This window comes from Loxodonta africana, chromosome 5 (assembly GCF_030014295.1).
Source record: "Loxodonta africana isolate mLoxAfr1 chromosome 5, mLoxAfr1.hap2, whole genome shotgun sequence".
Lineage (NCBI taxonomy): Eukaryota > Metazoa > Chordata > Mammalia > Proboscidea > Elephantidae > Loxodonta > Loxodonta africana.
The window spans coordinates 39,836,795-39,850,389 of NC_087346.1; the positions used below are offsets into that span (position 1 = coordinate 39,836,795).

General features: G+C 38.7%; 1 protein-coding gene across 1 annotated transcript in view; it reads left to right on the top strand.

Moving 5' to 3' along the window:
- Nucleotides 1-13,595, top strand: part of COL25A1 (collagen type XXV alpha 1 chain) — a 523,263-nt gene that overhangs the window by 469,196 nt on the left and 40,472 nt on the right. The window contains exons 19-21 of the mRNA XM_010590501.3: nucleotides 7,090-7,152; nucleotides 10,788-10,856; nucleotides 13,475-13,519. Of these exons, the coding sequence (XP_010588803.1) occupies nucleotides 7,090-7,152; nucleotides 10,788-10,856; nucleotides 13,475-13,519 (177 nt within the window). The remainder of the gene's footprint in view (nucleotides 1-7,089; nucleotides 7,153-10,787; nucleotides 10,857-13,474; nucleotides 13,520-13,595) is intronic.

Consider the following 13,595-nt stretch of genomic DNA (forward strand, 5'->3'; position numbering starts at 1 on the left):
TATGGTTTCCAGGGAGTGGTTGGTGGATTCGAACTGCCAAGCTTTGTGGCTAGCAGTGGAGCTCTTAATCACTATGCCACCAGGGCTCCCAGCCTGAAGTGGATCACAGTAATTCAAGTCTTTGACTTCTATTTTTTGAGTGCATAATTACCAGAATGCTCCTTAAAATTCTCTCTTTTCCCTGTCCTATGCACTGCCCCGAAACCCTAGTGGCGTAGCGGTAGTGCTACGGCTGCTAACCAAAATGTTGGCAGTTCAAATCCACCATATGCTCCTTGGAAACTGTATGGGGCAGTTCTAATCTGTCCTCTTGGGTTGCTGTGAGTCGGAATCGACTCGATGGCAACAGGTTTGGTTTTGGTTTATTTTTTTTATGCACTACCAATACACTGGGTTGGTTTGACCAATACCCTGCTCGTGCGCCACTCTCCTCAGCCCCCTACTTCCCATTATCCCCCAAAATGACCTCCTCCACCCATGCCTGGCTTTTACTCCTCCCTGCCCTTTTCCCAAACAACCCTGATGGCACAGTGGTTAAGTGCTCGACTGCTAACCAGAAGGTTGGTGGATCAAACCCATCAGCCACTCCGAGGGAGAAAGATATGGCAGCTTCCATAAAGATTATAGCCCTAGAAACCCTATGGGACAGTTCTGCTCTGTCCTATAGTGTCACTGTGAGTCAGAATGGACTCAGTGGCAGTGGATTTGATTTTGGTTTGGCCCTTCTCTCTGAAATGATTAGTGCTCTTCCTGACATATTCATAAATTACTCCTTGGTGCCCTGGTGTACATAACAAACCAGATGTTAAAGGCTCTACCTTTCCCCTATTTTTCTTAGACATTTTTTGTAATTTTTTTTTTTAAGTATTAACAGGTAATAAACTTAAAAGATTAGTGTTGTTTCAGAGCATGCCATATTTTATTGTTTTCCCTTCGTTGGCTGTTCTAATCCACCAGGCGCTCCTTGGAAACTCTACGAGGCAGTTCTACTCTGTCCTATAGGGTTGCTATGAGTTGGAATCAACTCGACGGCACTGGGTTTCAGTGGTAGAGCAATTTTACTTACTGTCCGCCTGTTTAAATCTGCTTTGCCTGATTATGATAACTAGCACCTGCCCTTTTATAAGACTTTCTGCTTTATGTTATTCCCTGCCTCATGCTATTCCTAAAATGACTCATTATAATTGTCATTTGGATTTTCTAGCTCAAGTAATTGCCCTAGTAAAAAGAAGAAGAAGAAAAAAAAAGAACTCTCTGGGTTTATGTTTTCCATCATTAAAAGCAACGTGAACACTTAATCCCATTATAGTTCCTGTTTCCTCTATTGCGTCTCTCCCTCACTTTACCAAATGTGTGAATAATTTTCAGTTTAGCATTCTCCTATTTCCATTAAATAAATGAGATTATACATGTAAAACAGTTGATAGCCTAATACAAATAATGGTTTCTCCTGTTCCTTGCCCTGGTAACTTATGTAACCTCATTTTTGTGTAGCCTGATTTACCCCAAAGATGATTCCCCGAAGGTCTTTTGTCTTTGAATCATCTTTTCAGCTGTTTATCCCAATCTTTCTCTGATCCAGTCTCTTTTCTCCGTTTTGATTAATAAGAATTGTGACTACAGTAGCATAGTCATTCCTTATTTTTTTATCCCATTAAGTATTTATATAACATCAAGCTGCTATTGCCTTTCTCCTAGACATTTCAGGAAACTTTAGAATCTTTAGAACCTTTAAGCTGTACATCAGTCCTTGTCAAAGAGGCCAGAATTTTTTTTTTTAAGGATTATACTCATTTATAGGAAATTCAATGACTATTTTCTTCTTTCCTTAAAGGAAGCAAAATCGTTCTTGGCAAACCTGTCACTTTTCTGCCAAACACAGTCCTCATATGTTTTAAACCTCTTTTGGTTTTGCAGTACTTAATGTCCTAGCAGACGGATATTGTCTCATAAAATGATGATATAGTCACATGAGAAAATTCAGGATTAATTCTTGAAAGAGGTTGAAGAGGGATTGCATATAACCCAGTGGAGATGGCAAGGTGACAAGGAGGCACCCTGTATATCACCAGTTAGATTGCAGAGGAAAGGAGTCCTGGTGCAAGATCAGCTGTTTGAACCCACCCAGCGGCACTGTGGGAGAAAGATGTAGCAATCTACTTTCCATGAATATAGTCTTGGAAACCTTATAGAGCAGTTCTACTCTTGTCTTATAGGGTGGCTATGAGGCAGAATCAACTCGATGGCATATAACTACAGATTGCAGAGAGGCAGAAATATTACTACTACTACTAATAATGAAGCTAGCATAACTTGGACCTATACAATGAGGACAATAATATTTATTGAACACTTACCTTATGCTAGGGATAGCACTAAGTGCTTTGCTTGCATTATCTTATAATAAGTCTTGACTAACCTACCGCATAAATAAGCAGGATCTCCCATTACTTGACACTTCAGGACTCCAGCTTGCAAAACCAGCCTTTAACTCAATTCTGTACCTTTGTACACAGCAGCGGTTCTCGAAGATTTTGGTCTCAGAACCCCATTATATTCTTAACAATTATTGAGGACCAAAAGAAAGCTTTTGTTTATATGAGTTACATCTATTGATAGTTACTATATTAAAAATTAAAACTAGGAATTTAAAAAAAAAAAAACCATTGCATGTTAACATAAATAACATGCTTTATGAAAAATAACTCAATTTTCCAAAACAAAGCTTAGCAGGTAGAGTGGCATTGCTGTAATTTTTTTGCAAATCTCTTTCATGTTTGACTTAATACAGGGCAGCTGGATTCTCATATCTACTTCTGCATTCAATCTATTGCAAGTTTTTGTTTGTTTTGGTTGAAGTACATGACAAAAATCCAACCTCTTATAGATATGTTGCTGTCAAGTTGATTCTGACTCATGGAGACCCCATGTGTGTCAGATTAGAACTATGCTCTGTACAGTTTTCAATTGCTGATTTTTTGGAAGTAGATCACCAGGACTCTCTTCCGAGGTGCCTCTGGGTGGACTTGAACCTCCAACCTTTTGGTTAACAGCCAAGTGCTTTAATTGTTTGTACCACCCATGAATCCTATAGCTGGACAAAGAAGGGGTTTTTTAAAATAGCTTTTTCATATAATCGTGGATACTCTTGTTTGATATGACACAAAACTCCACAAATGGTACTTTCTTGAAATTTAGGTATATCTGGAATCTGAAACTGTATCAATGAACTTACACTCTGCAGTCATGAGAGAATGAAAGTAAATAAGGAAAATTTTGTCTTTGTATTTTTGTGCAGATAGTTTGACCTAGAGTACTCCTGAAATGGTCTCAGAAATCTTCAGGGGTCCCCAGAGCACACTTTTGGAACCTCTGGAATAAACTCAGGAGGATAAGAAACAGCTCAACTGGCTCAAGACCATGAATAGACATGTTCATGGCTTATTTACTCCAACAATTGTAAATGATTAATTTCTTTTATAAGGATCAGCACAAAGCTGGTTCCTATGAGGCGGAGGTTAAAGATGTCCCAAATGTCCAACTTTTCCAAAGTGCTGTACCGCTCCATCATCTCTAACATCAACTACTCCATCTCCCCTCAGTATTCTCCCTCCCGTTTTTGGGTTCTGTAATTCATTACAACACCTCACAGAGCTCACAAATCATACTTACAGTTAAGTGGTTAATTACAGAAGTAACGGGGTACAAATTGGAATCGGGATCATCTTGGAGGTAATGGGAACAACTCAGGGTGCAGTTTCTTGATCAGGACAGCTGCTCTCACCCTCTGCTGCTGCGTCCTGCTGGGGGCCTTCCTGGGCAAATGTTACAACATTTAGCTCCGTGGGTTGGCAAGCCGTGCCACAGCCGTCTTGTGCTGGTGTCCTGCTTCCTGCTGTCTCACGCTGCTATCACTCTTACTACTGCTGTGCCGCCACCGTCTCCTGCTGTCTTCTGAGTTACAGCTCCTCTCTCTCACGCTCTGTCTCCTCCGTCCCAACCCCCCATGCCTCCCTTTAAGCCTAGTGGGATAGCAAAATTGACCAATCTCCTCACTGGGGTTCCATACACCTTATTTGCATGGTCCACCCCCACAAGCTTGCCAGGGAGCTTATTTACATTATTAGCAAGCTATCCAACCCCCTTATTGGGACACAAGTACCTCATTTCCATAGTCCTACCCAGTCATTTGGTGGGAGTTTCAAAGACGATGGCTAGAAGGCCCATATTAAGTAATTCAGTGCATAGCAAATTGTCTTTCAAGGCAGAAGGGAAGAGACTGAGGACTAGTGTCCTACCCTCTTTTGCAGTGGACTTACTGGAGGACTTCGGACAGTGTAAATTTAATGGCCTCATAATCATTATCCCCTCCCTATTCTGTCAAGAAGATCCCTGAGTGGTACAAACATTTCACTCAGCTACTAACAGAAAGGTTGGCAATTCAGACCCATCCAGAGGCTCTGCAAAAGAAAAGCCTGGCAATCTGCTTACATAAACATCACAGCAAGAAAACCCTATGGATCTCAGTTCAACCTTGTAACACATGGGGCCGCCATGAGTCACACTGACTCGACAGCAATAAGGTTTTTTTTTGCGGGGGAGGGGGAGAGAATTTCTGCCAAGATATAAAGAGGATGGAGATAATGCCTCTAAAGTGATTGAGAGCTCCAAAAGCAAATAAACATAAAAATGTGATCTTATAGTTAAATGTGCTATTTCCCCTCAAATAAATTGAAATACAAGATTTCTCAGTGTGTACAGATATGGTAGGTGCTTTGTTAGAAGGGCTTGATAAGGTATAACTAATCACACTCAAAACCTTTAACACAGTCAGGAGTGCTGAAATTATTACAAACTGCAAACTGCCAGCCTTATATCTTGAAATAAAAATTGTTCCCCTAAGCATTCTATTTAAAGAGACTTTCTGTTCACTTACGAAGAACAGTTTAAGCTAGGTTCTATTTTAAAAAATAATAATAAAAGAAAAGAAAGGAAAAAACACTTTTGTCTAACCACTGAAATCGCTGTCTTATTTATTTGTAAGTTATGAAACTGCATGCTTCATTTTGTTTTTATAAACTAAACACTAACCTGCATAAGGAATATATTTTTTGCAACATTTAGTCTCTTTTCTACTCTTTTATTAGTATGCTTCTATTTGCTTGGCTGAACAGTCAGATCATTTTGTTTCTACTTGAAGATATACGAGAGGTCTTGTCTACCTATAAACTTTCAACCTATTAACTTGCATTATATTTTCATGACAGTAAGTCATTACTAATAATATGCATTGACTTTAATACAGTTGTTTCTTTGAGCTTGGGGGGGGAAATATTTATGTATTTGTATATTTCATTTTATAGGTAGAAATATTTAAATTTATTCCTTCTTTTTTTTGTTTATGAAATAATAATTTAAACAGTTTTACTAGAAGTAAAAATGGTTTATTATTGATTTCTCTGAATATAGCTCCCATTTTTATTTTAGGCCATTAAGAGAACCACCCAAAATTGTTTGTTCAGATTCTCCTCTCTGTGATGTGTGAGGTTATATGTGGGGAGAGGAACCATAGAGTTACAGAAATTTTACAAGCAAATAAACCTAAAACCTTAATCCCTCTTCCCCCCTTTTTTTCTTAAATCAGTGCCATGAGCATCAGTTCGAAAGATCTGTTTGAGCTGTTTATCGATGTGGTATACAAATTAATGAGTAATGTCTTTTTTTGTGGTGGTGACATCCTTTATTCCATACCTCATGCCCAAGGTTTTATATACATATTTTTCAATTCACTTGCTTGAAAGATATTTGATGACATTTAGACACTTTTTGTAAAGCATCCATCCTGTATCTTCCTAGCCACCTCCAAGTATCATAACGGGCTGAAAATCACTGCCTTAGGAAAAATTTGATGTATCAAACAACAGTAACGACTGTCCCCAAAATAAATAATCCAGAGGGTTGAGGATAGGAAATGTGGAAACAGAACCATTAGGTTTTTTGTTTTGAAATTTTGTTATACATTTCAGGTAGCTAGACTCTTACATTTGAGTTCTTATACTTAAAATATAAACAACAACGAAAAAACTTTGTGGATGTTCAGGAATATATGAGCACTGGTTTCCTCTCGGGAGCAAAGCAGAGGTTTAGGGTGTATGGCAAGGAGAGATTTTGTTCTTTTCAGAGTTGAAATTCCTGAATCTGTTCCCTAATTACATTCACTGTATTAGCTATCTGTTGCTGCCTAGCATATTACCCCAAAATGTAGTGGCCTAAAACAATAAGCATTAATTATCTATTAGTTTATGAGGGGAAGGAATTGGAGCATGGCTCAACTGGGTGCCTCTGGCTCAAGGTCTCCCATGAGGTTGCAGTCAAGCTGTCAGCCACGGCAGTGGTCTCATCTGAAGACTACTAGGGTGGGTATCTGCTTCCAAGCTCACTTACGTGGCTTTTGCAGACCTGTGTCTTCGCTGGTTGTTGACTGGAGACATCAGCTCTTCACCACATGGGCTTCTCCACAGAGCTGCTCACAACTTGGCAGCCGGCTTCCCTCAGAGCAAGGAAGCCAAATAAGAGAGACCAAGAGAGGGCCCCCAAAATGGAAAACAGAGTCTTTATATAACTTAATCTCAGAAGTGACATCCCACCACTTCTGCTATGTTCTATTCATTAGAAGTGAGTCACTAAATCCAGCCCATGCTCAAGGGGAGGGGATTATACAAGGACATGAACACCAGGAGGCTGGGATCATTGGGGGCCATCTTTGAGGCTGACCACCACATCCATAGAACATAATGGATATTAATTGGGTAAGCAGTAAGAAGCACCAGACAATATATGAGAAAAGAAATTTTAAAGATATTTATCTGATTTCTTTGTCACATTTACCTTCTTAAGTTTCTCTAAAGCTTTGCTGAAAGTATTTTTACTGATCAAGGCTAATTCTGATTAATCATATAATCAATAGCTGGATCTCAGTAAGAAAGCTGTACGTGCTCGAGGGAGGAAAATCCCAGTAGAGGGAAGAAGTCAGTTTAACTTATTTGCTGTCAAATGTGTAATGATCTTGTGCATCCATCTTTTTAAAAGGGAGAACCAGGTTTCATTGGTCCTCAAGGAGAACCAGGCTTACCAGGATTACCAGGAACAAAAGTAAGTAAAGTCTTTTCCCCTTTCTTTCTTTCTGAATTTTCTTCATGTAGTTTTTAGTCCATTCTGTTTAAAGAAATGTGAGGCAACCTTATGATTTGGATGACTAGATATTTTTGCTAATAGAGAACTAAGGCACCCATTCCTCCAATTACTAACACTTCTAAGTAGGAATGCTGTGTCACGTAGAGTCCTGGGAAGTTAATTCCAGAAAGCCTTAGTCAGGATGTCAGAATGGTAGAATATATTAGCTGTTCAGTTGTGCCCCAAGTTGCCCTTAAACTGATACGATGTTCTTAGCCTCCTGTCCACGTGGAAAAGTGGGGGAATTCTGAAGAGGAAGATAGAACTCATTAACTCCTGCTCCTCATCACCGATTTTAGGATATAATGGTAAATCAAGCATTATTACTATTCCCCATCATTCCCTAGATTTCAAAGGCAAATACTGACGTCATATAGATTCCCAAGTGCTTCATTCCAAAAGGATCCGCCCTGAATAACATCTGCAGAAAGATTCTGTAATGAAAGCCATCTCGGGATCCTCTACTTGGAAACTCTAGAGAGGGCTCTAAAAGCACAATCTCTATGCCACCAAGTAAAAAAAAACTATGTTGCCGTGATGCAGTCAGGCCCACACTCTCTTTTTGTCTACCCAGTATGACATGAAAAGGTACGGCTCAGATGATGGAGCTTTACTCATGACAGACTCATAAATCAAAGAAGGGGCAAAATGAGATCAAACCACATTCTTTCCTTTTTAAACCATAGCAGTCTTTGCCTCAATGTGTACTGCATTCACCAGAATGCAGTACACATTGAGGCAGGCAGGGATGCTTTCCAAGAGCCAGAGAAATATGTGCACGGTCTGTTCTAACAGAGGGGTCTTCGTTTCCACTGGTTGAGTGAAAGTAACTCCAGTCCTAGTAAATGGAAACTATGTGTGGCCTCAGGGGGACTGAAACTTGGTTGAATTATGCAAAATTGCTGTTTTTTTAACCAATTTCTTTTTCACATAATGAGTTGTCAGACTTATTAACAAAAAAATGAGGAGTGCTTGCCTGAAGAGATTCACACAAGAACTGTGCTTTCTCAAATGAAAGCAGAGAGGGAAAGAGAAAATGATGAGCCAAAACCAAAACCAGACTCGTTGCTGTCGAGTTGATTCCAACTTATAGCGACCCTATAAGACAGAGTAGAACTACCCCATAGAGTTTCCAAGGAGCAGCTGGTGGATTTGAACTCGCAACCTTTTGATTAGTAGCTCCTCTCTTAACCACTAAGCCACTAGGGCTCCAAATGATGAGCATTCCCTGTTAATACAAGAACTGTTGTATTTACTCGGGCATGCAGCCGTAGAACCAGGTAAGAGAAAGAAGGCAGCCTCACAATGAGCACAATGTACAGAAAGGGACCCTGGTCAGTGTCAAAGAGAACCATGTGTGAACAAGATTTGTAAGCATCGATGGCATCTTGTTTGCTAGACAAGCAAAAATAGAACACAGAAGTAGAGAGTAGAATTCATCCCTAAATATATTATTTGAATGATTTTAAACTATTCAGCAGTTTCAAAAAATCTGTAACATCAATATGAATTACTGTTTATGAAGAACTCCCCCACACATAATTTTACAGACCAAATACTTTTAAAACAAATACTACTCCAGTAGACCTAGAACAGTCTAAAGAAATGCGGCTTTAGTCAAAATGTTTTTAAAATATTTTGAATGACGAGTTTATTCAGAAAAATATATATATGTATATATTTTTGGCTATGTATAATACACATACATGTATATATCTAGGAAACCCTGGTGGTGTAGTGGTCAAGAGCTACGGCTGCTAACCAAAAGGTCAGCAGTTCAAATCCACTGGGCGCTCCTTGGAAACCCTATGGGGCAGCTCTATTCTGTCATGTAAGGTCGCTATGAGTTAGAATCGACTTGACAGCAATGGGCTAATATATATCCATGTATTTTCTAGTATTTGAGAATGGGGAGTAAATGCAACAAAGAGTCTCTACTTTTCCTGAAGCTTCTGCTCCAGTAAGTGTGAGGGACTGGTGAGGGAGAGAAAAAAGTAAACGAGTAGATAAATAATTTTAGAGAGTGATAACAAACTGATCAAAGGCTTTGTAATAAAAAGTGATTCTATGTAAATATATATAGATTTCACCCCTGTGGTATTTTACAGATAAATAATTTTTAAAGGTTTTTGGTTTTCCCTAAAATATGTTTATAGCTGCTATTTTAGAATTTTTCTGTAATTTTTAAAGTAAAATATTAAAAGAAGCACCAAGTACTATACTCTCTTTTAGATAGAATTTTTATATACTAACAGCCTCTAATCTCTGGAAAATTTACTCTGGTCCCTTTTTTCAGTCTCCTTCATCTGGGCAAGTCCCTTGCCTTTCTCCCAACCTCTCCATATTCATACCCTCCTCAGTTCATGCCTAGAAACCTACTGAATTCCCTACCATCTTTCCTCCTGTTTGTCTTAACTCTTGCCCTAATCTATCCCACCTCCCCTACAAAACCACCAAGGCTTGCCAGAGTCTTCATGATAGAGATAAGGATAAAGTCCTACATCACCCACCATGGATCCAATCTTAACTTCTCCTCCTCCAAAATGAATCCATCCTTCAGTGAGGAGAGTGCCTCTCTCTTCCATAAACATGCCTCTGTCAGCCTGAATCCCACAATGGTTTGATTATTGTAATTCTACCAGTGATGGGAGAAGCCAGACACTCTCTACTCTGTGTTTCGAGGTAAAATGTCACCATCTTCTTGGAGGCAATTTGGCAAGCTTTTAACATGCTCATACTTTTTGTCCCAGCAATTCCCCAACTAGGAATTCATCTTAAGAAATGATCAGAGGTTTGCGTATAGAAAGATTTATTCAAAAATTGAAGATTTGTCTTACTCCGTAGAGCCAATCTGGACAATTAGGAACCCTGTAGGGTTGCTTCTTTCTCACATACAGCGTTATATTGTTCCTTAATTCTTAAGTATTTTGTTCATGTGAATCTTATCTAACTGAATCACTAGCTTCTTGAGTACAGCCCTGTGTAGCAGAGCTATGTATATTGCAAAACTATGCAACATCTGTGTGCCTTTCACCACTCTAAGCGCTTTATGTTCGTAAATTATGAGATCAGTACAATAATTTTCCCCATTTTACAGAGGAAACTAAGGCTTACAAAACTTAACTAACTTTCCCAAACACAGACCTGGTAAATAGCAGAGCCAGGATTAAAACCCAGGAAGTCAGATTACAAAACCACTTTGCCACGCTTCTTCTCAGTAGTGCTTAAAAAGTAGCTATGGAGTGAAAATGTATGTTCATTTCTGACTTAACGATGCCCTTATCAATTTCCTTTAAAGTCTATTTACCAACATAAGTATCTGACAGGCATTTACCAAACCATTTCCTTATCTGTAAAATGGAGGTGAAGATACTAACTTTGCATAGGTGTTTTGATTATTAAATAAGATAATGCATGTTAAGATATTGATACAGTCCTGGGCACATGTTAAATAAGTGGTAACTCTCTGCTTTATTGATTTTATTTAACTCATCAATTAATCCACAGGGACTAACCTGCGGGTTGCCATTTACATATTGTACAATTTATGACAGGGTGAACGTGGGGAGGCAGGGCCTCCGGGAAGAGGGGAGCGAGGGGAGCCTGGAGCCCCTGGACCAAAGGTTAGTCATTCTTACATTGGAAAATAACACTCTTTGGTCTGGAAATGTGTCCCACTTGCTTTAGAACATGAAACTAAAGTAAAAGTCCTGAACGGGTATTAAACTATCAAAATCACAAATGATTTATAGAAATGTACACCAATTGGTTCTTTTCAGAAATGATTTTACAATTCAACTTTTCCAGTTTACCCAGTGCTCTTTGGTGAACAAATTGAATAACACATCCACCTGTTAAAGGGGAGCTGTTGTCATATTAACACTTTTATCACTCACGCGTTTTGGAGCTTACTGAGAAAACCCTGTTGATATGCGCTGTGTTGGTTTCTATGGTAACTTGATTATGTGCAACACCTTGAAAATATTAGAGCTGAGGGTTTGACTGTTCTGTCTTTATTCATCTAAACTCCCTGAAAACTAATGTGGTAACACTTTATTTTAATAACCCATCTTAGAGACAAAGGAAATGATTTATTCTTTGATGAAAAGGAAATTTATGCAGACAACCATTGTTGAGAGTAATGAGAATAATATACAAAACTCTTCCCCATTCACTCAGGTGGGGCAGTCTTCAGAGATAAAATGGAATGGAGGCTGATGGGGAAACTAGAGAATGGACTAATTACACATTGATGATACGTTTAGTGTTATCATAACCAACATTGTATAGAGCCATCAATTGAGGCAGTTAAAATAAAGTGTTTCTATTTTCTCTTCATTATTCTGAGTCACTGCTAATTTTTTTTTCTGTTCTTATCTCCTCTGTCATGTCTCTTTTTCATCTTTATATTCTCCTGTAATAGGGGAAGCCAGGTGAATCAGGAACTAGAGGCCCAAAGGGGTCCAAGGTCAGTAACAACACGGCGTAGCCATTTTAAGGTACTGCGCAGCCATCATGAGCTCTGGTTTTTGCCTTTTTCACAGAGAATGGTGTTTTAAATTAAACTCCTCCACACAGTGGCATTGTATTAATTTCTTCCCTATGAAGATATCTCAAAACAATTAGTTTGTTCCATCTTGTTTGTTTTTGTGTGTTCTTGTACTTAAGACTGTTCTTTAAAAGAAGTTGCATTTCCTGTTTCAGGAAAATCGCTTCTTCTTTGGAAAATGTTAAGTACTTTATTTAAATTAAATTATGTATTGTATACTCTTATTTTTTATTCTCAGGTTATCTTGGTGATAAATCTTTAAATTATACTTTGCCTTTAAGTTAGTTGTCTCCCTTCATCGCGTTAAAATTTTACCACCAGTCGAAATTCTTCCTTTGTTATGTTCTTAATAATATCTGCAATGACATATACACTGTTAGAATTATATTATGTAAAATGATGTTAGCTAATAATGTGGAAAAATGGATACAAAAATGAGGAAAACAGAGAGTGCTTATTAATTCTCCATTCTATAGTAATTTTAATTATTATGGCCAATGTTATTAGCATAATGGGAATACAAAAAAAAGTAATACTTTTTCCTGCTTATCCTCACTGTTCCCTGCCCAGTTTATAGGAATATGTAGTATATGTATAAAGACATATAAAAATTCTTTGAATTCCATATTGAAAACAGACTATAAATTTAAGACAATTTCAAAGAACCTTCAGATCTACACAAGTTGAAACCTCAAAAAGTTTTGTATTAGATTTCTGAGAATTTTGAGTGTTCTTGGAGCCAAGCAGGTACAATTTGGGGCTAGGACTACCCTATTGTCTCCCAGCCAGGGTAATGGCACCATAAATGGAACTTCAGAGATTTTCATATTGCACTGAAAAAAAGAGAGCTGGGGTTTGCCCTGCCCCTGAACTTCAGCCCTCCCAACCTGTTCTAGCTACCTGTTATCTACTCCAGCCCCATCTGAGTGATAAAATACCTACACCTATAACAGTTTCTTAGAAGTCCCTGGGGGGTGCAAATGGTTAACACGCTTAGCTACTGACTGAAAAGTTGGAGGGTCAGATTCACCCAGAAGTACCTTGGAAGAGGTGCCTTGGCAACCTACTTCTGCAAAATCAGACGTCAAAAACCCTATGGAGCACAGTTTCACTCTGCAACACACAGTGCCGCCATGAGTCAGAAGTGACTTAACGGCACCTGTTTATATATATATATATATATATATGTATATATAAACTTTTCCTCAGCCACCATCATTAGAGGGAGACCTAGCCAGTGACCTTTCCCTTCTAATTCGCCATAGAAGGAGCTGTCCATTCCTTTCCTGTCCTGATTATCTGTGCTTTTCTTCTCAGAGAACAAACAACCCAATTGCTTGACTTTTTTCCCAAATCTCTTCATAGAAAGCCAAGAACATGGCTTTATGTGGAGGATAAAAGCTTACGTTAGGTGCCATAGAAACCACTTTCTTTGAATTGAAAGATCCCAGGTAGTGAGAGAGTTACTATGGATATTCTTGTTCTAAGATATTCTATTATCTGAAATGGGGAATTTTAATTCCCTGCAAGCTACATCTTAAAGAAGCATTTGCCATCTTGGTGGTGGTTTTCCACTTAAGAATTTTATATTAAAGGTGCTGCTATAGGGTATAAATACATCCTTAGATCTGAGAGATTTCTAGACTGTTGACCTCACTACTAATTGTGTTTTTCTCTTTTCACTGGGGAAAGGGTGATCGTGGAGACAAAGGGGACTCCGGAGCCCTGGGGCCAAGGGTGAGTGTGCCTTTCATCTAAGCTTTTGCCCCCTACAAGTCCAGATTTAAAGGATGTGTCCGTGTTGCATTTCCCA